At 41.5% G+C, this 25,845-nt stretch overlaps 2 protein-coding genes, 1 long non-coding RNA gene and 1 other non-coding gene across 12 annotated transcripts in view; 2 read left to right on the top strand and 2 right to left on the bottom strand.

Moving 5' to 3' along the window:
• Positions 1-565: 565 nt before the first annotated feature.
• On the bottom strand, positions 566-20,915 carry Crls1 (cardiolipin synthase 1). 6 transcript variants are annotated; one of them, XM_059261484.1, is made up of 7 exons: positions 20,453-20,915; positions 17,938-18,075; positions 12,968-13,097; positions 6,606-6,691; positions 5,686-5,754; positions 3,768-3,859; positions 566-881 (listed from the first exon to the last, which is right to left on the bottom strand). In XM_059261484.1, the coding sequence occupies exons 1-7, from the start codon at positions 20,756-20,758 to the stop codon at positions 794-796; spliced, it is 909 nt and encodes a 302-aa protein (XP_059117467.1). In that variant the 5' UTR covers positions 20,759-20,915; the 3' UTR covers positions 566-793. The 6 variants fall into 6 exon arrangements, with proteins under 6 accessions (XP_059117467.1, XP_059117471.1, XP_059117472.1 ...); XM_059261488.1 differs by lacking the exon at positions 20,453-20,915 and adding an exon at positions 20,251-20,362; XM_059261489.1 differs by lacking the exon at positions 20,453-20,915 and adding an exon at positions 20,315-20,335.
• Positions 14,832-14,906, top strand: Trnaa-agc (transfer RNA alanine (anticodon AGC)). The gene has a single exon. It is a non-coding gene; the product is annotated as a tRNA-Ala (tRNA).
• Positions 19,650-25,845, top strand: part of LOC131909700 (uncharacterized) — a 21,161-nt gene continuing 14,965 nt past the window's right edge. Inside the window, exons 1-2 of one of the 2 annotated variants that reach the window (XR_009378902.1) lie at positions 19,650-19,948; positions 24,501-24,855. This is a non-coding gene — a long non-coding RNA (uncharacterized LOC131909700). Of the gene's footprint in view, positions 19,949-24,500; positions 24,856-25,845 lie in introns of those variants that run through there. The other variant, XR_009378903.1, reaches the window with a different exon arrangement.
• Positions 22,464-25,845, bottom strand: part of Mcm8 (minichromosome maintenance 8 homologous recombination repair factor) — a 31,751-nt gene continuing 28,369 nt past the window's right edge. For all 3 annotated transcript variants that reach the window (XM_059261482.1, XM_059261483.1, XM_059261481.1), the window contains exon 19: positions 22,464-25,268. In XM_059261482.1, coding sequence (XP_059117465.1) covers positions 25,176-25,268 — 93 coding nt within the window. In that variant the 3' untranslated portion in view covers positions 22,464-25,175. The remainder of the gene's footprint in view (positions 25,269-25,845) is intronic.

Below are 25,845 nucleotides of genomic sequence, written 5' to 3'. Positions count from 1 at the left end.
AAAGCTTTAAAAAAAAAAGACTCTGAAAAATAGAAAGTTTTATATTATTTACATGACATATGAGTACAGGTTGCAATATCATACAAACATCACATTAGAAATAGTGGGGAGGCATGACGTAATTCTTGGCCTTTTAGATGCAAAGCCATTATGTGTTCCATTCTGACTCCCATGTTACCTGTTTTCCTAATACATAAACTATTTGGTACCTGAGAGGCTGGAAGACTACTGATAAACTTCAATACCGTCTATTTTATTTGATCTTTTTATTTTCAAAACTTATGGCATTTTAAGGCTCTTTACACCTTTACCCTACCCCGCAGCTAAGTTTATTCTCACATTTTCAAATGGTCAGGTATTCACCACATGAAATGTTAAATGTGTATATAGATTTAAAATTCAAACATAAAAATGCATAGCCACGCTGTGTAGGGTATATATCTCATCTCAGGAAATCCCTCCTGCTTTCCTGTTTCAATACTATCAACTATGTTTTTTAAAAACATTAAAAAAAAAAGACAATAACTAGAATAATTCATCTCACAAATTAATCAAAAACCTAAGATTAAAAATTCTACATTATAGTTTTATTTGTATTTAAAAATACACTGGAAATTCTGTGTAGGCCCATGATAGAGCTTATTTTCGACGTACATTCCTTCGGTTTGAGACATGGTTTGCCTGACAAGTCCTTTCACAAGCTGAACACCAAGATGGGGAAAGTCCTGTAGCTTTCGCTGGCGCTGCTGCCGATGATGCAAGTCGCTTCCTTGCTGCTGGAGCCGGATGCCTCTCATTTGCCCTTTATCACCTGAACGGTTTTCCGACCATAGTGATAATAACTGTATGCTGACGCAGCTGTAGTGAAGGCTGTACAACACCTTGGAGAGAAATGGGACTCAGCTGTCAACTCTAAAAGCACTAACAGCAGAAATCATAAAGTACACACATCAAAGATGGACTAAGAAAATAGAACTGTGTGACAGAACTGTCTAACTACAGAAATCTAAATCCATGACTTCCTTTAATAAAGACTTCATTTGAATTGGTGATGCCAAATCAAAGTCATCTAATTACCATGGCCTACAGACTAGCAGTGCTAGCAACTGTTTTTCTGACCACAACTCTTATGTTCTCATTTTTCTCCACAAAACTAAATTTGTACAGAAATGGAGACAACTGTAAAAAGACCGGAGAAACACGGCAGAAATCTATAGAGCTCCTACTTAGACTGCTTGGGACAGATCTAACGTCATGCACTACCTTGAAGCAAAAACAGGAGAATCTGGTTACATATGGATGCAATTTGGAAGAAAGAAAACTTCCATTAATGAACCAAAACACCAAGGGGGAGGGGGAACCTTCATTTTATGCAAGAAAATAAAGTTCAAACTGTATCACTTTTAAAAGTCTTTAGTATAACTCACTTTGATTTACCAACCACATTTGTTCAGACTGCTAAAGCATGTTTTAATTATAATTAAAAGTTTATCAAAATACAAATCAACATGGCAGCCTATTTGGAATGCTTAAAAGTTTGATTTTGACACATTTTAAGACATTTACAAATGAGTAATTTGTATCAAGCTTTTTTATAGGACTTTCTTTAGACCACCAGCCCACAAATAATGACAGAGTAACTTATTAATTATAAAAGCTTGACCTTAGCTTAGGCTTGATCTCCTAGTTCTTATAACTTAAATTAACCCATTTCTATTAATCTACGTTCTGCCATTCTGTATGTCCAGCTGTGGTGGTACTGTGTTCCCTGAAATATTATGCACTCTAATAAACTTATCTGGGGTCAGAGAGAGAACAGCCACAATATTAAACATAGAAGTTAGGCAGTGGTAGCACACGCCTTTAATCCTAGCATTCCAGAGGCAGAAATCCCTCTGGATCTCTGTGAGTTCAAGGCCACATTGGAAACAGCCAGGCATGGTGACTCACGCCTTTAATCCCAGAAAGTGAGCCTTTAATCTCAGGGAGTGATGGTAGAAGGCAGAAAGATATATAAGGTGTGAAGATCAGAAACTAGAAGCATTTGGCTGGTTAAGCTTTCAGGCTTTTGAGCAGCAGTTCAGCTGAGATTCATTCTGGATGAGGACTCAGAGGTTTCCAGTCTGAGGAAACAGGATCAGCTGAGGAATTGGCGAGGTGAGGTAGCTGTGGCTTGTTCTGCTTCTGTGATCTTCCAGCTTCACCCCAATACCTGGCTCCAGGTTTGATTTTATTAATAAGACCTGTTAAGATTCCTGCTACATCCAACTCCATATCAGGCTAGTAAATCCCCCCTCTTTTTCCCAGAGTTCCTCTCTCCTCAGAAGTCCCGCCTATCCTCTCCTAGCTATTGGCCATTCAGCTCTTTATTAAACCAATAACAATGACACATCTTTACAGTGTGCAAAAAGATTACCCCACAACAGTAATTAGCTCAAGATTCAAAGTGCTAGCCGGGTGGTGGTGGCACACACCTTTAATCCCAGCACTCGAGAGGCAGAGGCAGGCGGATCTCTGTGAGTTCGAGGCCAGCCTGGTCTCCAAAGCGAGTTCCAAGAAAGGTACAAAGCTACACAGAGAAAACCTGTCTCGAAAAACCAAAAAAAAAAAAAAAAAAAAAAAGATTCAAAGTGCTTTCACTATGTGTCCCCCCCACTAGCCTGGATCCTCAACATCACTGTTCAGAATGTCTGCTGAGGGCCCCGTTCACCTGTATTTATGGCTCAAATGCTACTTCTTATTACTTTTTCTTCCTCTAAAACTCTTAACACACTGGCAATACTTCTCATTCCTCCAAGCTGTGACTGCTAACTTCTATGCTCCAGGCCTGAGAGTAAGGTTAAGAATGCCAGTTGTGTTAATCCCCCTCTACTATAAAAAGAGGCTTCTCTGGTGACGACCGGGAGATGCACTAACATATGGGTATAAAAATAGGAACCTAGAGGCAACTCATTACTATCTCTGTTTAGCAGAATGATAGTATTAAGTTCTCTCCTAGGATCTATGACTTAGCCAGCCACTGGTTTGGGGGTCCTGTTAATGGAAGCAGGCTTTAGTTCTATCTTGTGGAGTAGGTTTTAAATCCAATCAGAAAGTGATTAGTTATTCCCATAACTATTTGTGCCACTACTGCAAACACTTGCTATTGTAGCTTTCAGGGTTCAAGCTGGGCAAAACTTGCTTCTAAGAGACTGTTGAGTGCCCAGCTGCAAATAGAAGAGCTACATCACACTCCCTAACACCATGGCTCAGGGACCATCATGCAAAAGCAGGGGAAAATTTTAAGAGCCAGAGGTAGTGGGCATTTGCAACAAAACAGTATTTATTGGACACAATGGTGACACTACACACATGAACTTACAGTGAGTATGACTGTACACATGCATAAGGCCAGCGCAAGCCAGCTACAATCTCTGCATGAACACAGCTGGGACCATGAAGTTCTACCCCTTTTTGAGGAGCTATTGGCAACTAATGGCTGTTGGGGGAAAGAGAATTGGTTTTCTTCAGAGATACGGCTCCTTAGGGGTTACCCATGCCCTAGTACATACAAGCAGCACTAAGTGGACTCATGAGTATTTACAAAGAAAAAAGATAGCAAATAAAATCGGAGAAGCAGAGAAGAATAGAAAGAAGGGAAGAGGGGATGGTCAGAGCTTTGTCTACCTACTGTTCATTAAACACTTTAAGAACATAGTCATTTTAGGATTGTCACAATACAAAGCCACTGTACTGATATTCTCAAAGTAATTCTAAATATAGCTTACCACAGTATCTGAAGATAAATGCTGTCAGCATAATTGAAAACTGGAGCTGCCAAAGAAGCTGCCACCAAAATTAACTGGACTGCTGTATTTACCTTAAAAATAAAGGCATTATGAATGAACAGTGTCAAATGGGTTCTGTTTTAAGCTTTTGAGGCAAAAGTATACTCATTGTGACACACTCTAAGCATTCTGGATTGAACAGCATTATCCATGCCAAAGTTGGCATTCCCAGGTGAGAATACCTAACAGGTCAGAGTCACCAACTGACCTCTCTGCCTACACAGCTTTATTTACAAGGGTAGTGACAACCATCAGAAAGTACCACATCTTGAATCCCACAGCAATTCAATGATGCTATACAATTCTTACTAAATTCTTTGCCGTACTTCCTAGCTATCCATTCAAACAGCTCTGTAAACATGAAATAATGAAGTGGCTTCTCCCTGGGTGAGAGGATCATAGTAAGCACCAGAGCCAAACCCAGAACCCAGACTTCCAAGGCCACTTTACGTGCTGCCTGCCACACCCTGTGAGGTCAGAAAACCAAAATGCATTCACTGCCATGATTTCATGATTCCTCTGGGAAATAAGTACTACCTATCCTCAACAGCACAAAACAGAAGCAGAAACAGTCTAAGATGACATTCTATGAAACAATCTGGGTATGATGCAGTTAAGGAAGGTGTACAGAGACGCACCTTGGTCCTATTATTCATTCTGCAGTCAAATGACAGTGATCACAGTGTGATTTTTAAAATAAACAACACATTCCATCTGAGAAACTTCCTATAAGAACAAGCGTTTATTGGTGCGTTTGTCCCAGCACTCCAAGTGATTTTCTATGAAGTGCTATATACAAATTGTTGCCCTTCACACAAATAAAGTCACATGAAGCTAAAAGCTCCCTGTATGTTGTAATAGTCTGTGCCTGTACAAAAACAATGGTCCCTCTGTCCCAAGGACATCTAATCTGTTACATCTGTCACAAGAAATAGAATGGAAGGATGACTTAAGTGAAGTTATCAAGACATTAATATCTTTTTTTCTGTGCAAAGGGTGATGTACATTTATGATCCTGAAAAAGACTTAACAAAACACATTGACAATTTACAGTAAACTGTTTAGTCCCTTTTCATCTAACACTTAAAAATAAAAGAGTTGGGGCTAGAGAAATAGCTCAGCAGGGTAAAGAGACAGGAGATCCCTAGAGCTAAGGCAAGCTCCAGGTTCAGCTGAGAGCTGCCTCAATCATTAATTGTAGAGAGCGAGAGGAAGACTACCTACGCCAGCCTACACATACATACATACACACACACACACATACACACACATACTACATATAGGCACCTGCAATTAAAATGAATGAATGAATGAATGAACAAATGAAAAGGTCTTAGATATGATGTTCTGACTACAGGAAGACAGGAAAAGCATGAGACTCTTCATTGAAATCTTGTATCTCAAGAAGCACTACATCTCCCTTTTTACCTACCCTATGATCTCATTCAAGGTTTAATTCTTAGCCCATCGACAAAGACAAACTGCATACACTACAGATCTAAAACAATTTAGATGACAGAAGAATTAACTTGACATTGTCTGTCTGACCCCTCTTCTAGCCCTTCTAATCAACACATTTAAATTCGTCTCATTCAAGTTGGTTAAGATGACTAGCAATCAAAAGTGCCTGTAACCAAGCCTGACAACCTGAGTTCAATTCCCAAGACCAACAAGATGGAAAGAGAGAACTGACCCCCACAAGATGCCTCTACCTTCCACACATGTGCGTGTACACACTCCCACACAAATGGTTAAGAATGCTTTCGTTCTAAGCTGCTCCTGAGACTTTTATATTCACTCCAGTCTAATAAAAGTTCATGAAGGACTGACTTCTTTGAAAGGCTGCTGTGAGTCTTACCTTGCTGATAAATGTGGGTTTTAACCTAGCAGTAGCATAGCAAGGATTGAAGTACTTAGCTAGTGTTCGCTGCCAAAAGAAAAAAAAAAGTTTCAATTCATTGTTCAGGTTTCAAACAAAAGTTACCAGTGCTTACCCTATGACTAGCCCCAATGTATAGGCATCTTCCTTATGTTAAATAAGCACTATTTACATACCATGCTAATCATTCTAGGCTATTGAAAATAAAGTTCTTCAAAATATAGATCTGTCAAGTTCTACAACATTGCATACAATTGCTCTAACAAAGTTTGCTTCATCATATATTTTCCCCAAAGAAACTTATGTTATTCTCTTTTACAGGTTAAAACAAAATAAATAAAATATATCTCTATTTTTTCTGAGAATCAAAAAAGACAATGCTATACTTATATACTCAAATATTTATAGAACCAGTGAACTAGTATGTAGCAAATCATTCCATTCTTCTATGACTTATTTAAAAAATAACTTCTAAATCATTCATGGTGAGGCTAAATGAAAAATACATAGCTTGAAGCTAGAAACATCTCTAAGAGTGAGGTGCTTGGGGCCTGGTTAGCTGTCCCAGGTTTCATATACCATCAACTGAAAAGCTGAACTTAATAGAAATCACTTTTTGTTTTTGTTTGTTTTGTTTTGGTTTGTTTTTTTTTTTTGTTTTGTTTTGGTTTTTTTTGAGATTAGGAATCTATAGATCCCAGACTAGTCTCAACCTCATGGAGATCTACTTGCTTCTGCCTCTGGAATGCTGAGATAAAAAGCATGTGTCACCACGCCCAGGCAGAAATCCAGCTTTTAAAACACACTACTAGTGTGTTCAAATTACTCTCAGAAAGTGAGGTCGCATTCAAAGAGAAAATATTTATAAGCAATGTGAAGGACTATTTGGTGAAACTTACCGGCGTTGGCAGAGTTCGGTATCTGACATAAAACACCGCAGCGATCAACATTACATCTCTTGAAATTATCATGTAAGTGAGTGGGACTGAAAACCAAATATAAAAATCAGTAATGAGGAGTCTGAAAACTACAAACAGATACTATGACTGCAGAAAAGCCCATTCAGCCTCACACTAATTGATGCTTTCCATAAGTAAAAACTTTGTGATTAATACTTATTGATGATTCAGGCCCTACAGTAAAGCCCTGGTCTTTTTATTCCTTCTTGTAATCAGAATAACCTGCAGACTGTGGCTCTGTGACTAATCTGCCTCCAGAATTCTGATCCACTCACCACTTCTGTTCTTCGTGTGGCTGCCTATAAACTGCAAGTCTGTACATACTAGTGTGAGCTACACCCAGCCTCTCCACACCCGACTCTTCTCAGCTTTGTCCTGGGAAAATGATATCATGCTCACTGGAATCCAGTGAAAAGTAATGATAAGGAGGTTAAATGGGGGTGTAAGAGAAGTTAAAATATCTTCAAGTCTCAGGATTCCTTGTATCTGAATTTTAGTTTATTTTCTAAAGAGCGTTTACACAGTTTACATACAGAAATACAAAAATATTTTCACTCTTGTTGTGCTAGTTCCTACCCACATGACTCTTATTCTTCTCTCTGCCCAGCCTGGCAATCAATTCTTATCATAGGCTGAGTCTCCCTTATCCAATGTGCTTGGTCAAGAGATGTTTCAGATTTCAGTTTCTTGGATTTTGGAATATTAGCACATTGCCAGCTGAGCATTACTAATCACCAAACAATCTAAAACCCCAAGCTGTTTGTCACTGGGGATACTCAACTCATATTCCTCAGGTTTTCCAGCATGGTCCCAGGGCCATAGCCAACAGGAGGATATTTTAGATGGGAAGACAGGGAACTTACTTCATTTACAGCCTTCTGTACCATACAAAGTTTAAACCACAATTCTGTATCTTCTACAAAATAAACTTAACGGGAAAAATCCTGAATTCAAATCATACTTCAGATATCTTTTTTGTGGTATTTTCAAACAGCTCAAAGGTAATCTGAGGCTGTGTTTAGGGTCCTCTCCAGTTCTAACATTCTATTGGCTCTGCACCTGCAACTATAAATCAAACGGAATTTGCCTTGCTCTCACCCTCCACGACAGTGCTGTTTCAAAGAGAAAATGTGTCTAGCAGAGCATGTGACTCTAGTAGCCAGTCTACTATTAACCACATGAACCATATTTTAAGATGCACTTTCTTAATGATTAAACAAATACTTGTACAGTAAGCATTAGCTGATAAATTAACAATAACCACACTTTAAAATGTAGCTAACCTCTGCAAATCAAAATCAGTAACTGTGAAGGAACCCGAGCAGGAATAAGGTCTATGGAATGCAGACTTGGGCAATGCTCTGGAGTCATTTCAGCACCAGGACCTGGCAGTACTCTGGAGTCATTTTACTGCCTGCAACCACCTGGTGGGCCACTTCCAAATAAAATAATACTCTTTGTCATAAATATACAATTCCAACTTATGCGCTCTTAACAGCATGATTTTAAAAAAAAAAAAGAAGCAAAATTAGAAGTGGAGGGGAGATGAGTAAACAAGACACAGAAACTTTAACCTCATCTCTCAGTCACTGACAAGAGGACCAAAGGCAGGGGGGCAGGGAGTGAAGATGTGAACCTTTCAACAAGACTTAAAACTACACTTACTAAGCTTCCACAGAGAACATCACAACACAGGACTGCAGCATATCCATTCACTGAAGTACATGTTTATAAAATCTGATTGGATACAGGTTGGAAGACTAAAGTCATAGAGCATAGTCTCTGAACATGCAGTAAAGCTTTCAATCATTAACAAAAGACACCTACAGAATCCATACAAACTGACAACTAAAACACATTGTTATCTTGGTTGTAGTGGGGATTGAACACAGGGCCTTGTGCATACTAGAGAAATGTTTTGATCCTGAGCCACACCCCAACCTAAGAAAAGTTATTAGACAAGACAGACAAAAAAAACTATGAGGAAAATATTCTGTCTCGGACAATAACAAAAACACTAACAAACACACAAAATGCTGTGAAAGTGATACATACGGAAAGTACAGTTGCATGGAAACCTCATAAGAGCTAGAAAGCAATGAGCAATGTGCCCATCTCCAGGCTGTGCTGTCCACACACACACACACAGCCAGGAGCACTATCAAGTACTTAAGGGTGGCTTATCAAATAGACAGGTACATAAATGGAGAGAAACACTCCATTTTAGAAGTTTTATACTTCAATTTGGTCATTTCTTATTGATTATATGCTAGAGTCATTTTCTGAATTACACTGAAAAGACTTATCTAGTGTGTGAGCACGTGGGTGGGGTGCACATGTGCTGCACAGGAGGTCAGAGAACTGATTTTGGGGTCCAGAGGACTGAACTCAGGTTCCTTCCTCAGCACCTTACTCGCAGAGTCATCTCACTGGCCCAGCAGAACGGCATTAATCTACTGGGTTAAAGAAAGTAGCTCATCAAAATTTTAATCTATTCATCTTTTAATATAGCTACTAAAAATGTTTCATTAAATATGGCACCTTTTTTATTTCTACTAGAAGAACTGATAAATAAAAAGGGATCAAGGAAAGCCCAGACAGGCAGAGAGAGAGAGAGAAAGGGAGGAGATGACATATTTAATGACATAAATAATCAGTGAGTCTTTTCAAACCCAGATTTGGTTCATTAGGAGTCACAGAACTGGCAACACGTGACTAATCACGAGAAAAACAGAAGAAAGTACGATTCGAGTTGAAAATGAGGACGTTACTGTGTACCACATATCTACAGTACCAACAAAAAGGTGCTATGAAGAAGTCACTTCTTTTTGAGTTTTTTTTTTTGGGGGGGGGGCGTGGGTGGTTCAAGACAGGGTTTCTCTGTGTAGTTTTGGTGCCTGTCCTGGATCTCGCTCTGTAGACCAGGATGGCCTCGAACTCACAGAGATCAGCCTGGCTCTGCCTCCCGAGTGCTGGAATTAAAGGTGTGCGCCACCGCGGCCTGGTGTAACTTCTTTTTTTTTTTTTTTTTTTCTCCAGAGCTGAGGACCAAACCCAGGGCAAGCGCTCTACCACTGAGCTAAATCCCCAATCCCAAACTTCTTAATAATATAAATAAAATAGATAAGTTCCTAGGGAAAAAAAAAATCACAACTTGTAAAATACACAAAAGATAAATTATTAAACTGAATTACCCTAGAACAATTAAAAAAAAATTAAAAAATTAATCACCTTTCAAAATTCTCAACAGCTTCAACAAATTCTATCAAACACTCAAGATGAAAAACTGTAATGTCACATGCATACCACTCAAGCACTGAAGAAAAAAAAGTCAGTGACCTGTTTGATTAGGCAAGTTACAACACTGGTATTAAAAACAGGGGCCCAGTGAGAACGGCTGACGCCCGCCAAGAAAAACAGGACAGCAAATGCTGATGAGAATGTGGGGAAGAGGAACCCTTATTCACTGATGATGGGAATGCAACCACTATAGAGACCTGTATGGAGCTTCCTCAAGAGACAAAACAGAACTACCATACAACCCAGCTACGCCACTAGAGTACACGGCAGAAGGACTCCAGGAACTGCCTGTTTACTGCTGCACTATTCAAAAAAGTCAGGAAACTGAAACAGCCTCAATGCTTATAAATGAATGGATGAACAAAAATCTCACAGTTAAAAGAAAAAGGAAGTCATGACATTTGCAGCAAATGGGTTGGAAATCGTTATTCAGCTAAAAAGTCAGACTCAAAAACACACATTTTCTCTCATGTAGAACTTAAATTTAGAAATGTACATGTATGAATGTACAAGTGTGTGCATGTACGCGAGTACTTATGTTTTTGTAGGTCATAAAGCTGGAAAGAGGATCCTTAAGAATAAGATCTTAAGCGAGGTGGGTGCCGAGCAGGTCATGGCATACATGTCTAACAGGAAGCAGAGGGAACTAGAGGATGAAAAGGGTCCACTGGAGGCAAAGAAGGGAATGACTGAGAACAATGTGTATGACACCTTATGTATGAAGATGCCATGATAAAACCTATTAACGTTATATTATAACTTGTAAAGTTAATTTAAAAACCAACAAAGATTTTTCAAGAAACAAATTCCAGGCTATAGCTTGGGAATTTAGCTCAGTGGTATAATAATGCCTACCAAGTACAAGGCCACTGGTGGGGGCAAAAATCACAAAAAAAAAACACCCCCCACAAAAAAAGTAGGCCAAGCTAAATCTGAGTGAGAAATATTCAACAAAATACTATCAAACCAAGCCCAACAATATCTCCAGAATGTATCCTGGCCAAGCTGGATTTTCACCAGGACTACAGGTTGTTTTAACACTAGAAAAACTGTAATGCAACTCACCTCGTAATAGCAGCTTAAAGGGGGAAAAATGCTAGACCAGTAATATGCCAAGAAAGAGTTCTCAGTGCTCCATCAAAATAAACACTTGGAAGAAATTTCCAAGAAAAACTACTACTTAACTTGTAAAGAGGATCTACAAATCCCTACAGGAATCACCCTACAAAGTGGTTGTAAAAGCTTTGAGCTGGGGTGAGTCAGGCTTGCTCCTGCTCAGCATGAGACACACAGTACGGTGAGGAAGTCAGAGAGATAAAAGAAACAGTCATTAACCACAGACCGTGCATAGTGGGCCTGGAGACAAGCCAGCAGAATTGAACAGAGTCAGAGGGAGAAAGCTTTATTAGACAGGTTAACATCGGAAAAGAAGCAACTGTTGTCACATCAATAACAGCGATCATTACATAACACTTCAACGCTTCCACTGGTAAGAACATTAAGAACTATCAAATACCTGAGAGTAAATCTGTCAAAAATTTATCACTGTCTTGGAGAAAATTAAAAACTCTGAAAGACATCCGACACGGCCTAAAGACATAGAGACATGGCATTTGTGACCAAGAAGACTTGTAAAAAATGTCAAATTTTCCAAAGAGATCTATACATTCCATGTAACCAAATCAATTAAATCCCCAACAGATTTTTATTTTCCCTTTGGAAAAAGCTAATTCTAATATCATACACACTGGAAACAGCTAAGAATATCTAATAACTAACAATGTGTTATTACTTATTAATAGCAATAACTAATAACTAATGTCTTGAGCATTTAGAAAACCAGCATCAAGCTGGATGAGCATCATGATACTTCATCTACCAGACACCAACAACGGACACTAATGGACAACAATACAAGACCAGAATGAGACACCACTACACTTCTGCCAGACACCAACAATGGACCAGCTTCCATTCTCAAATCCCACTTCTAACGGGGGGGGGGGGGGGAATGAGGAAGAAAAACTACTTAAGAAATACAGCCTAAGCACAAAATGAAGAACCAGAGTGGCATGACAACACGTAACAAAAGAGACCATGAAGTTTCAGAGTATTCAGAAAATGCATATGTGTATATGATCTGAAACTGAACAATAATGAATAATGCGGGGGCTGGAGAGATGGCTCAGTAATTAAGATCACTGGTTGTTCTTCCAGAGGTCCTCAGTTCAATTTCCAGCAACCATATGGTGGCTCATAACCATCTATAATGGGATCTGATGCTCTCTTCTATCATGTAGGCACACATGCAAATAGAGCACTCACATAAATACATAAATAAATCTTTTAAAAAAATGAATGAAGCAAAATTTACAGATATCTTCATAGTATCAGAGTTCCCATTATGAATAAACTGTACTTAATAAGGATAACCCTGGGGGCTGGAGAGATGGCTCAGCGGTTAAGAGCACCGGATGCCCTTCCAGAGGACCTGAGTTTGATTCCAGGACCCACATTGATGGCTCACAACTGTCTCTATCTTCAGTCCCAGAGGATCTGACACCCTCTTCTGCCTTCCGTGGGCACCAGGCACCAAGTGGTGTACAGACATACATGCAGGCAAAATATACATACCATATACATAAAATAAAAATTGAAAAAAAAAATCAGCGACTTATGAAGATTTTAAATTACTTCCAAATATCTGTGTGCTAAAAACACATAATGTATCACCAAAAAATTCTGGAGTGTTATGAATTGGTACTGAACTATTACCTCAATTAATTTTAAACAAAGTCATAAACAAACTGTTTCTCCTAGTGTAACAAGGACACAAATTCTACAATAAACAGTGTGACAAGCAAAACAGTTTATTTGAAATTGAGGAAACAGTTTAAAGTTGAAAATATATTTTGGAAGAAAAACTATTTCTCTCAAGAGAAGGCCTGAGCTCACTACCATTGTTCTTCCCTATTATTGAAAGTACACATGAGTGTTCTTACCTGGAATAAGATCTGCATAGGTCAAGCTAACATATAAGATGCTGATAAGAACTTTATCAGCAAGTGGATCAAGAGCACTTCCCAAAGCTGATTTTTGATTGGCCCAGTTTCGAGCAATAAATCCATCCAACTGAAAATAGAAGTGTTTTTTAAATAAACATCATAATAGGAACAGAATAGATAATTTGAAGCTTAAGAAACACCAGAAAAACAACTATGCTTTCAGACAATGCCAGCCAAATCTGATTTCTTATCCCCAAACATTCTTACTCCTTTTAGCTTTTAAAATAGTAATTACCTAAATGATAAATTTCCTTCTCCTCCAAGGGGTCCTACTGACTTCTCACTATTTTCACAACATGCTCATGTGGGATGAACCCAAACACAAATGTAGAAATATAGAGCCCACAAAACTCACAGAAGGCATGACTGACAGAGCTGGGAGAAGGAGCCTGCTGTTTGGAGCTTTAACGGTTGCTATTGCATGTAAGAACTACTTTTTAATTGTGAGACACTCAGCTTTTACATCCCTGTCTATTTTACTGTATTATCTGACTCTTGTGGGTTTGTTTTTAAATTTATGTGTATGTGTAACTGTAGGCCATGTATCTGTGTGTGTATATGTGTGTCTGCAGAGGCCAGAGGAGACTGTCAGATCCTCTGGAACTGGAGTTACAAGCAGCTGGGAGCTGTCTGATGTGGGTACTGAGATTCAAACTCAGGTCCTATAGTAGAGCAGGAAGCACTCTTTATAGCTGAGCCATCTCTCTTTAACTTTAAAATATATTTTGTTCAGAGAGCTAGGGTGTATTTAGTGAAAAGAGTGCTTGACTAGCTTCTGTGAGGCCCTGGTTTGATGACCTGCATCATACACACACAAAAGTAATAAATATATGTCACACACACACACACTGTTTAGTACCACTATTAATTCAATAATTCCATGTTCTATGTATTACCTATATTTGAAAGAAAAACATAATCCTCTGTACCTACCCTAGTTAAAATGCTAATACTTAAACTACTTTTTTTTTTTTTTTCATTTTTCAAGACAGGGTTTTGCTATGTAGCCCTGGCTGCCCTGGAACCCACAGAGGTCTCCCTGCCTCTGACTCATGAATGCTGGGATTAAAGGAGTGCACCAACAAACCCAGCACATTACTTCTTTAATTACTTACTTTGATTAGAAACAATATTTTAACCTAAATCACACTAGATTGCCAAGCTTTTTACCATAAAAACTGAATCTCTAGCCTAACTCAAGAAGGGCCAGACTTGCATCATCAGGGACACAAAAAGGGTTAAAAACAGGTGCTGTGACATGACACAAGACAGAAGTATCTGTCTTGTTCATCCTAGGCTCCAATGTATAGCACTTATTTTATTTAACTCTATTTCTATTTAACTCTATACTTCAACAAATCTCTACTTTTATTTCTAAGAAAACAATAAAACTAACTTATGTGCAATTAAGCATGATGCCTTTTAAAGATACTAAGTCCTCTATGTTGCAAGTATTCCAATAAAGTTAAAGGAGAAAGACATACCCAGGAGTGGCTAAGGAGTTGGTCTAGGCCTGAGTGCTCAGGGCAGAGCACTCACCTGACACACAAAAGGCCAGAGGATGAATCCAGGCATAACAAAACAAAACCCACAGCAACAACACAGACACAGCAGCAGAACAGACTGCAAACCCGGCTCTGCACCCCCTTCCTGCATGACTTTGAACAAGGCGTTTGACCTGGCTTTCTTTCTGCTTGAAACAGGCAACACCATCTACCTCAAAGCCTTAGCTGCCTTCAGCACAGTATGATTAATACTTGTTCAGTCTCTTAGCAAGTCCTCAAAAAAGCAGTTACTAGGGGTTGGGGATTTAGCTCAGTGGTAGAGCGTTTGCCTAGCAAGCACAAGGCCCTGGGTTCAGTCCTCAGCTCCGACAAAAAAAAAAAAAAAAAAAAGTGGTTACTAACTACTCCAGTTACAACTAGAACAATCAGCTGTCTTCTTCCCTGACCCCTTCCCCTGTAATTTTTAGTTATTTATTGTTTATTTTGAGACAGGTTCTCTTAATTCTGCAGCCTGGAACCTACCATGTAGACCTGATTGGTCCAGAACCCGTAGCTATCAGCCTGCCTTTGGTGCTGGGATTAGAGATCTGCACCACCATGCCCAGCTACTTTCTTAAGTGGTTAGAGGTAATGCTGATTAACCAAGTGTCTATAATGGGGAGTTAAGGCCTTGAAGAGCCACTTTTGGTTCAGTTTCTGTTCTTCACTTCCCACTGTGGCCATTATTACTCTCCTGTCTTCACTGTCCCTCTAACCCACCTCATTCCTTTCACTGCACTTCATTCCTCCCACAATACCACTTCCATGCACTTCAGGCCTGCATGCAAGTGGCTAAACACCGCTCCAAAAAATACATAAATGGGCTGACGATCTCATGAATTCAGGACATAGCCTTCTGTGGACACTCACCGCCTAGCTGTGTCTATTGACAGTATTATCTTCTCTTATGCTTTTACCCCTGACCTACTTCGTTCCTACTAAATGCTCTCATTCTGGCCCATGGCTATGTCTATACTTTCCTAGAAGAAAACAGTAAAAAGACAACTGGTACTTCCCTATGTTGCACCTAATAACACTGCTCAGCTGCACTCATCCTCTGTGTTCCCTACTCAAATCCCATCCTTCATTTTATTACTCAGCTAATGGAAAATATTCCTCAGCACACCTGTCTTTAAAACAATCCTCCCATGGCCCTCTTTCTCTATTCTCCTACAAAGCAAAATCTTCTTAAAAGCAGTGCCAGCCATTACCATCCCTCATGTACTTATCAACTTAGGCCAATCATCCTCACACCTCTAGAAAGTTCTCATGCAGACCACCAATGTGTTCTGCATTTCCAGATCATGTGACCTCCACACAAAAGCAGCACTTTTGTCACTTACTCTCTGGGACATGCACTGCCCAATCTTCCTTTCTCACTATCCCTAACACCCTCGCCAGGCTTCTGGTCCTTTACTAATTGTCCACTTCTCCCTTTCACTTACTGGACTGATTAGATCTCACTTAGATCTGATTAGTCAGCTCCCAATCCGTCCTCTTCTGCTCTACACTGCCACATTCAACCTGAAGCAAGAGGTATCAGGAGCTCAGCTGTTTCCCCTAAACCCTGTCCTGTCTCAAAGGTTCTCCATCCCCCAGTGTTACCACCAAGTATCTGATTTTGAAGATGGGGTGGTTTGTGGGAAGGGGTCAGGGGTGCCTTGGTGATACTATTTTACTCCCATCCAACCTGTCCAGTATATCGACTTATCAATACTTTATTCAGAACATTATCCAAACCCATCCACTTCTAACTCCAAACTCCAACTCAGTCTAAGCTACTTCCTCCTCACCAGCTGCTTGGCTTCCAACGCTTGCTGGCCTAGAGCCTACTTCCCACACAATCAGATCTTGCCATTCCCCTGCTTAAAACCAGTGAGTGCGGAGGCATCCAAATCTCCATGGAAAAAGTGCACAATATGATACCAGTTAATTCTGATTCCCATACACGTCATACTTATTAATGGGGTGTCTCACTCATGAAAGCCATTTCACGTGACAGTTGATCCCCTACCCCACAAATTAACAAATATAAAAGGTGACTCCAATGTCTGGAGGTGGGGGGAAGAAAACAAAAACAAAACCAACTTTACTATCTAAACTATTTCATTATTAGTCTAATGTTCTAGGACAGACTTTCAGACCACACCAGTAACTAATGGAGAGACCTTAGGCTTCAGGGGGACGAAGAGGCACTGCAGAAAGGGGGAGAGATGAGGAGACTGCGGACAGATGGGGACAAAGGAGAACTGCCATCTGAAGGAAAGGCAGGAGCTCATGGGAAAGGCTGTATCTGATGCCCAGTCAGAAACCCGTAGGACAATGCAAATGCTCCCCTGTCCACCTTCAAGACCTCCAGTTCTACACTGATCACTACACTACAGTTACTAGGCAAGTACTGTGACTATGAACCACAGAAGAAAAACAAACATTTTAAAAATGCTGTACAACCTTTACTTTTGGGAAATCAGTTTTCTACTCTCATTAAATAATTATTGAGCAAAAATGTTAAAAACAAATAGGGTTGAAGACATAACTTTATCTCCTATCCAGGTGCAAACACATCTCCTAGCTTTCCCTGTGAGAAAATATTGCTTCCATTTCCACATGCTCAAAAGCTCTGATCTCAGGTTTTTCCTCTGTCCTTCTCCCAACTGTGTTTGTGGGCATGGAATTGTATAAGCCATTTCAAATCCTCTGTGAAAAGGTCATATACGATGGCAGTGGCTAGTCAGCAAAAGCAGTAGAGCCTTCTAACATACAACTGTTTCCCCAATTCTAACTTGGTAGCACACTCCCTAAACTGACAGTGTGATGTCAAAGAGCTCCCCTCCTTGTCCATGTGCTCAGGAAGTAGGAAAAAGGATGGATGCCCATCTCAGACCTAGGCCTAAATGCACAGCAGTCCTAGGTGTTCCTGAATGACAGCCTCCAAGCACACACGGCCTTTGCCAGCTCCCAGGCCACATCCTCTTCCACTCCCTGCAGACCAGACTATTTCCTTCAGAGTAGACACAAAAGAGTCCCAGACCTTCTCTTTATTCTACCACTACAGCAAGCACTCGGCTCTGGAACATTCCTATGGGTGTTTCTTTCTTGAAGAAGTTAAAAACAAAGGGTAAAGACTGCCCTCTCCTGGGGCTCTCCACGACCTTTACACTTTAGATCTTTATAATCTTTTCTAGATCTTCTGGATCTTATAAAAGCAGCTCCACATGAACGCTAAAGACAAGTCCTTACACAAAATACTAGATCACTCATGCTGAGGACGTCCTTCCAGGAAAGCTGAGTCTATGCTCCAGGGGAGTTATAGAAAATGTAGGATATGGAAGGGAGCAAAAAGCAAACGAATTCATAACTTACCAAATCCGTTAGCCCAGCTAGAGCAAAAACACCTAGTGCAACATTAAAATCTTCTTCAAGGATCAGATAGCCCAACACGGGGGCCAAGCCAATTCTTGTCATTGACAGCATATTTGGGATTGTCCATGGATTTTCATACTGAAAGACAAAGACAGCACAATTGGAATAAAATGCTACAAACTCATACTTTAACATACATGGAAATGGAGAGTTCTGTACATCTTTCCAAAGCGGCCATGGAGATGTTGAGACACTTTCTCCTCCCTCAAGTAAAGAACTGGGGGTGTTCACAGCTCCCACTTGGGAGTTTTGGTTCCTTGAAACGTCACTTGGAGCCCAGCTGTTAGAAACTGGCACTGACAAAAGGCTCCTTGGCAGCTGCCCTGAAGGACAATCCTTCTTTGCCAAACAGAAAATTCATGAGAGCACTTCAACTTTCAAACTCTTCAGCCCAGCAAAGCTGAAAACACCAAGAAGATGTCTTTCCCTGGAGCCTGAACTGCTTCTCAGTAGTCCAGACAGCCGATTCCACCCCACTGGACTTTGTCTTCAAAGAACCATTTTAACATCTTTTTAAATCAGTAACCAATTCGCCTGAACCTTAACCTTTTTAGAAAAAAAAAAAAAAAAAGAGGCAGGCTGGTGAGCTCAGCAGGTGTGGATACTTGCTGCCAACTCTGACAACCTGAGAGCAGACACTCCATGTGTCCACTTGTATGTGTTTTAGCAAGTATGCATACTCGCACCAAAGGGAAAAAGGGGCAATGTTCATTTCTCAAGATATCTTAAAGTCTCATGAGCCACCTAGCTCCCAAGAAAAGGTATTTATTTTATAAATAGAACCCAACAGAAAGCATACCAGTGCAGGGGGATAATGGGGTGGTTGTTGGAGTCAGGTGAGAGAATACGGTCACTGAAAACTGTAGAACTTCAAATTCTACTACACCAAATCAGAAGCAATACAGCCCTCTCCTCTGGAATCTTCTATTCAAAAGAGGACCACATTATAAAGTTGTATGAAAACAGGCTCATTTACACGCAGGTTCAAAAGATTAGAATGTTTCTGAAACTTAGGAAAAGTGTCAGGCTGGTGAAACAGATCGGGGACGCTGTCCCGACCTTTGTGCATGTAAGGAGGCCAAGCCTGTTGACCACACTATGGTACAAAGTCAGTCAAACACTGATCCAATACCACAGCAACTCACAAAGGCTGGGAAGGGGGAAAGGTAGCCCATGGTTGAGGAGATGCGATACAAAGCAAAAGCCAGGAATGGGGGGCTGGAGAGATGGCTCAGTGGTTAAGAGCACCGACTGCTCTTCCAGAGGTCCTGAGCTCAATTCCCAGCAACCACATGGTGGCTGACAACCATCTGTAATGAGATCTGGTGCCCTCTTCTGGCCTGCAAGGACACATGCAGGCAGAATACTGTATACATAATAAATAAAATAAATCTTTAAAAAAAAAAAAAAAAAAAAAAAAAAAAAAAGCCAGGAATGGAGAACTTCAAAGTTAGTCTGATGTGCCCACGGGGGCAAGACCAAGTCGAGAGCTGCAAGCACCTGTCACGTGGCAAACACACAATTACAACTGGATAGTAAGTTACTGGGCCAGTGAAGGGGCCGGAGCCCTACACAAAAGTTCACTCATATCTAGTTATTACGTCTGTAAGAGTCAACACTGGGAACTTAATCTCAGATTACCCAACCAGATAACCTGTGGCATACTCGGCCAACTGTGCTGGGAAGGGCTGAAGCCAGGTTGAGGGCAACTTCAAAGCATCCAGCGTTCAAGCTCCAACAGGCTTTAAAGCTATTCCTGAAGTTGAGACCCCTGCTGGGGTGTGGCCACCTCAGCCCATGCTGTGTAACTGAGGAAAGCAGAGCAGTACAGGGGCCTCTGAAGACCTAACAATTGAAGATGTAATAATTGCATGAGCTTTGCCAACATGACATCAAAAGCTGTGCCACACTCATGCTCTGGCGTCTCCTGCCTGGGAAGTCATTTGAGCAGGTAAGGTGGACAAATACCTCCTTCTGTTACCTCAAGAGTAGTGTTAAGTTTCAATAATACAAAGATGAAAGGTCTTTTAATTACAACCTAAGCTAAGTAACTGTCCTCCGTGTTATTGTATACGATGACCAAAGGCCAAAGGATGATGAACCAAATCTGCACAAGCGAACAGACGGGCCGCTCTTCAGATGCCTCCGAACTTACCCTTATACGCTGAAGATTCACTTCGAAAAATTAAAAACAGATTTATAACTAGACGTGCGACAGCTATTTTGACCAATGCAACGTGCAGACAGACACACCTTCCAACAACGGATGTGGACAGAAGGGAATTAGAGTGGGTTCTCATTTGGCCAGAGACCGTACCCGGCTGGGGGCTCCCCGAACCTCACGGCGACCGAACGCCCCGCCTGCCCGTAACTCCCCAGAACACCGGCTGAGTGTCGCGACAGAGCGCCGAGCCCGTCACCTGCCTCCCGGCGCCCCGCCGACCCTCGTACGTACCGGGCTGGCGGCGCTCGCCGGGACCCAGCGGGCGCCCGGGGCCTGCGCGGTAGCACCTCCTCCGGCCGCGGACTCCGGGGCCGCCTTCCCCGCGCCCGAGCAGTGGTTCCGCGGGCCGGCGCCGGGCAGCCGCAAGGCGAACGCGGCCGGGCGCAGCCGCCAGCGCTCGGCCAGGCAGCCCAGGCAGCAGGCCGCGGGCGGCAGCAGGGCCCTGCGGGAGCCGCCCCTGCCGAGCCGCGCCCCCGGCGGCCGGCCGGCCACGCGAAGGGGCCCCCACGCGCCGCGCGCCACGCGCCAAGCCAGCATGGCCTTGCGGCCGCCGCGGACTCCGAGTGCCGAGAGCTCAGCAGCCGGCCGCCAGCTTCTCCACAGATGTCCAGCAACGCCGAGGCCGCAAGGATGCCTCCATACTAATTTCCACACTCCCGCACGTCCCACTTATACGGGTGGCCCCGAACCGTCAAGGAAGGCCGCTTTCACGACACTTTCACGACACCCAGCAGCTCGGCTCTCCGGCGCCCTCGGGCGGCAGCGGCAAACACGTGTAGCCAAGGCCGGCGGGCTCCTGCGCGGTGTGGCTCGTTGGCCCGCAGGCTAAGCAGAATGACAGGGAGGGTAGACCGTGAGAGAGTGCCACGTGGCCACAGGAAGCCAGTCATCTCAGGCTCCCGCCCCAGACCGTCTGCTGCCAAGTGGCCAAGTGGCTAGCAGGTTTTAAAGCATTAGTGTTGGAATGAAAGTATTAACTACCCTTCCTGTTTTTTGAGCACTAAATGCATTATGAATAGGTCCAAAGAAGCAATGAAAAATGTCAATACCAATCACTCTTTACTTGGAAAAAGTGTTCACTGTATAAGCTATTGGGCATTTAATCCTATCAACAACTCTAACATAGGTTTTTCTTATTGCCTTTACTTTTATAGGTATGGAAATCGGTGCACAGAAGAAATTTTATTTTTTTGTAAAGTTTTTAAAAAAATTTATTTTTATTTTATGTACAATGGTGTTTTGCCTGCGTGTATGTCTGCTCATACGTGTCAGATCCCCTGGAATTGGAGTTACAGGGTGTTTGAGGTGCCATGTGGGTGCTGGGAACTGAACCTGAGTCCTCTGGAAGAGCAGTCAGTGCTATTAACCACTGAACCATCTCTCCAGCCTGCAGAAACTTGTCTATTCTTAAGAAATCCAAACTAGGAACACATCTTCTAACAATGAACCTGTTGTTTTAAGTTACACATTACTGGTACATTGGCTTTCTAACCTAACTAACATGTGCCTACCTTTTGTTACAGTGTTGGGCTTGAACCCAGGGCCTTCCCAGGCAAGGTACCAGTGGAAGAGCACCAAGTCCTGTCAAACCGGAGGATGGACTGTTCACAGTCTTTCCACTATCCTCCTTAAGTCCAGTCTGTGAAAGCATATAATCATCTAGGGTTGTTCTTAAGGCTCAAATTAAATTTGACGATTATAGACTTGAGGCACATTTTATCAAGATCACCTTATCTATCTATCTATCTATCTATCTATCTATCTATTTATGAGGAGCGTTTTATCAAGATCACCATTTATTTGTTTGTTTGTTTGTTTTGACAGGATCTCCTTGTGTGGCCCTGACTGGCCTGGAACTTGCTTTGTAGACCAGGTTGGGCTTGCACTCAGAGATCTGCCTGACTCTGGGATTAACGGCCTGCACTACCATGCCCAACTATCTTTAATTTCTTGTACACCCATTGGAACACTGCCATTAAGAGAAAAATCTAGGGACCACAGAAATGGCTCAGTGGTTAAGAGCACTGGCTGCTCTTCAGAAGACCCAGGTTGGATTCCCAGCACCCACGTGGTGGTTCTCAACCTAACTCTAGTTCCAGGGCATCTGATTCCCTCTTTGTCCTCCATGGGAACCAGGCACACACATAGTGCAAACATATATTCAGACAAAACATTAAACATTAAGAAAATCTTTAAAAATCCATACATGTTAAAAAAATCCATTAAAAGAAAAATCTAAAAGTATTTTAACAATGTTGACTTTATTTTTAAACCACCATTAGAACCACTCATCTGTTTGTCAGGAACTTTGGGTAACACTGGTGAGAAGTGGGCAGAAGGTAGGGAGAGAAAGCAAAGACCAGAGCCTCTGCAGTGAGGCGCTGATAGGTGGCGAGCAGATGAAACACATGGGGTTTGGGCTGGGAGGGCTTGGAGTTATTTCTTTGGAGTTACAAAAGCTGGCCAGCCAGAAGATGTAAACAGCTTTAGCTATTTGTTTATTTATTCAGTTTTTCGAGACAGGGTTTCTCTGTGTGGCCCAGGCTGTCCTGGAACTCACTACATAAACCAGGCTAGCCTCAAACTCAAGATACCCACCTGCCTCTGCCTCCTAAGTGCTGGGATTAAAGGTGTGCACTACAACCACCTGACTTTTAGCTGTTAGTTTGGTCCTGTGACAACAGCTACCAAATAAACAAATACAGAATTTAAGAAAACATTCAGCAGCTTCTCATAATTAGGCTTACAACCCTTATTTAACAGTCTTAACCTTAGATATAATGGTCTGATGGCCCATCTTCTTTGATTACGCATTTCATCTTTCTCTTTCATGAAAAGCTGCTATGCACTGACTTCTGAAGCAGACTTTTAGCTCTAGTAACAGATTATCAGCTCTTCTTGCCCTTGAACACTCTAGGCTGGGCAAGGTGTGGTACACGCCTTTAATCCCAGCACTTGGGAGGCTGAGGCAGGCGGATCTCTGTGAGTTCCAGGACAGCCAGGGCTGTTACACACAGAAATCCTGTCTTGAAAAACAAAGCAGCAGCTGATGAGAAGGCTCCACTGGTGAAGGTATTTGCAACTAAATCCCATCAACTGACTTCACTTCTCAGGACTACACAAGAACACTGTGGCCACCCACCGACGCCCTCCCCCAAGAAACAAAGAGAGAAAAAAATCCTTTAAAGGCAGACATCACCATATTGAGCTGCAGATACAATTCAGTGTCCCAGGTTCAATTCACTACCTTATTATATTTATACTAACAGCTACCATTTGCTTCCTTCAAGTCAGGCTTTAATATTTTTATTATCCCACATTTCATTTCCATTTTGGATGTACTATTGGTTAAATGTCCATTGTAAAATATGAATATTTGTTTTATTTTGGCTACTCAATATACACTGCCATCTTTGTGTATGTATGTAGGTGTTTGGGGGTGGGAGGGGAGAAGTTGATGCTGAGTGACCTCACCTTACTTTTTTGAGACTGGGTGTATTTATGAACTGGAGCTCCCTAGTTCAGGCTGGCTAGTGAGCTTCAGGGATCTGCCTGTCCTACCCCACCCAGTGTCAGGGTTACAAATCCTCTTGGCTTTACAAGAGGATCGGTTCTCAACTTCACCAACTAAGCCATTTCTCCAAGCCAGATCCTTGGGTATGTTTTGTTGCTGTGGGATACTCCTTTACACCGTGTAAAGATCTGTAACTGTGATTGGTTTCATAAAAAGCTGAACAGCCAATAGCGAGGCAGGATGTTCAGGGCAGAGAGAACACTGGGAAGAAGGCAGGAGTCATGAGGAGATGTAGAGCAAGCAGGATGGGTACTACAGAGATGAGGTAATAAAGCCACGAGGCAGGAAGTAAATGAATAAAAATGGGTTAATTTAAGTTATATGAGCTAGTTAGAAGCAAGACTAAACTATTGGTCGAGCTTTCATAATAAGAAGTCTCCATGTCGTTTATTTGGGTGCTGGCTGGCAGGACAGAAAAATCCACCTACATTTTGTTTTTCAATTTTTCATCCATCCAGTTTCCCGGAAGTTGAGTTTATTTCCAATGAGTGGCTGACAATGCCTGAGTGCTTATATGCTAAAGTGGTTGTTGGTTATAGATATGAAGGATGTTTTAGCTAGAGGTCCAGTTCCACTTGAAGCTTCTCACAAAATATGGTGGATTCTGACTTTATGGGTCCTGCCCCCTTGAAGCAGACCTCAGGAAACTCCCCAGAACGTAATCCAGCTTTTCAAACCAACGTTCCTTGTTGTGCTTTCTCTTAGGAGGCCGGATGAAGAGCATCCTTTGCTGCTGCCACCTTCTTTCTGCAGAGGCAGTTCTCAGCGCAGGAATGGCAGCCATGAGGCAGAGGCAGGAGCGCTGTAGACACCATGGCAGCAGGCTAGTTTTACAAACTACTCCTGCAAGATTTTCTTCTTTGTTTTAGTCATCAGCCTTCATACGATTCTGTAAATAAGTATTTTCCAGAAAGGACTTCTGCTTAAGTCAACAAATTTCTTCTACTTCCAATGAGAAGTCAGAGCCACTGCCCATAACCATAAAGGTTAGAAGCAAATAGTTTTATTTGTGACTTAAACATTTCAAAGTTTAATGTAAATAAACTTTCACCAGAACACATACTCATTTGTTTATGTATTATGTGAATGCCTGATAGACACCTGATATACAAAACTATGAAACACTAATAAAAATATGACAAGTATAAATAATGTTTATGTTATTTAGATAAAATAATATAACTAAATTACTTTTAGCCTTCTGGATAAATTATGGATTATTAATGTACAACTTCACCACTTCTTAGCTGATCATAACTAACACTTTCTTCTGTTACAAGAGTTGTGTGTCATTTTTCAGAACTTTCATTTTCAGTTTTTGTAATTAAGATCATTTTGAGCTATTAATAAACCACAGGTGGCTCTGACTTGGTAAGTCTGTTACGTAGTTTGAAGTTGGTAAATCTTTGGACCTTTTTTTAAGAGGTAACCCTGGTCATTCAGTGATCCAATGAAGTTTTCAAAATCAGCAACCTAGAAGCAAACATCCAGAGTCAGCCCATTCAGTAACATGCCAAATATGACTTTCACATCAATCTCTAAACAGACATACACCAACAAGTTTCCCAAACACTCCAAAGAGTAAAGAATCCTTTGTCTTAACCAAAACCCAACTTAGACTAGCTTTTGGAATTGCATGACCTTACATCTAAGCTTCCATTAGAACTCTGAAGTAGGAGCAGGTGGGATCACAATAATTCAACAAATGAGAAACCAGAGTCAACCCTCTGACTAGCACAGGACAGTCAGGAAAAGACGGAGCCCAAGTCTTCCTAGAAAAGTCTCTCTATCAAAATGCCAAAAACCTTTGAGAAGTAACAAAAAAATCTTAAAATTAAAAAGTGATTTTGTTTGCTGGGTATGGTTTCACTTACCATTAATCCCAGCACTTGGGAGGCAAAGGCAGGTGGATCTCTTGAGTTCAAGGCCAGCCTGGTCTACAGAGTTCCAGAGAACTCCAGTTTCCAAGAGAAACTGTCTTGAAAAACAAACGGGTTTTGTTCTATTACTAAGGGCCCTCTGAAATTATTACCAAAAACTGGTAAGTATT

This window comes from Peromyscus eremicus, chromosome 4, assembly GCF_949786415.1.
Source record: "Peromyscus eremicus chromosome 4, PerEre_H2_v1, whole genome shotgun sequence".
Lineage (NCBI taxonomy): Eukaryota > Metazoa > Chordata > Mammalia > Rodentia > Cricetidae > Peromyscus > Peromyscus eremicus.
The sequence above is the reverse complement of the archived record's forward strand: the minus strand, read 5'-3'. Positions and strand labels throughout refer to the sequence as shown.

Coding starts and splice junctions, on each gene's coding strand:
- Crls1 (XM_059261484.1), bottom strand. CDS start 20,758: ATGCTGGCTTGGCGCGTGGCGCGCGGCGCGTGGGGGCCCCTTCGCGTG. Junction 13,098..17,937: donor TAGCTGGGCTAACGGATTTG/GTAAGTTATGAA, acceptor TTCTATTTTCAG/TTGGATGGATTTATTGCTCG. Junction 6,692..12,967: donor CTATGCAGATCTTATTCCAG/GTAAGAACACTC, acceptor TTTGGTTTTCAG/TCCCACTCACTTACATGATA.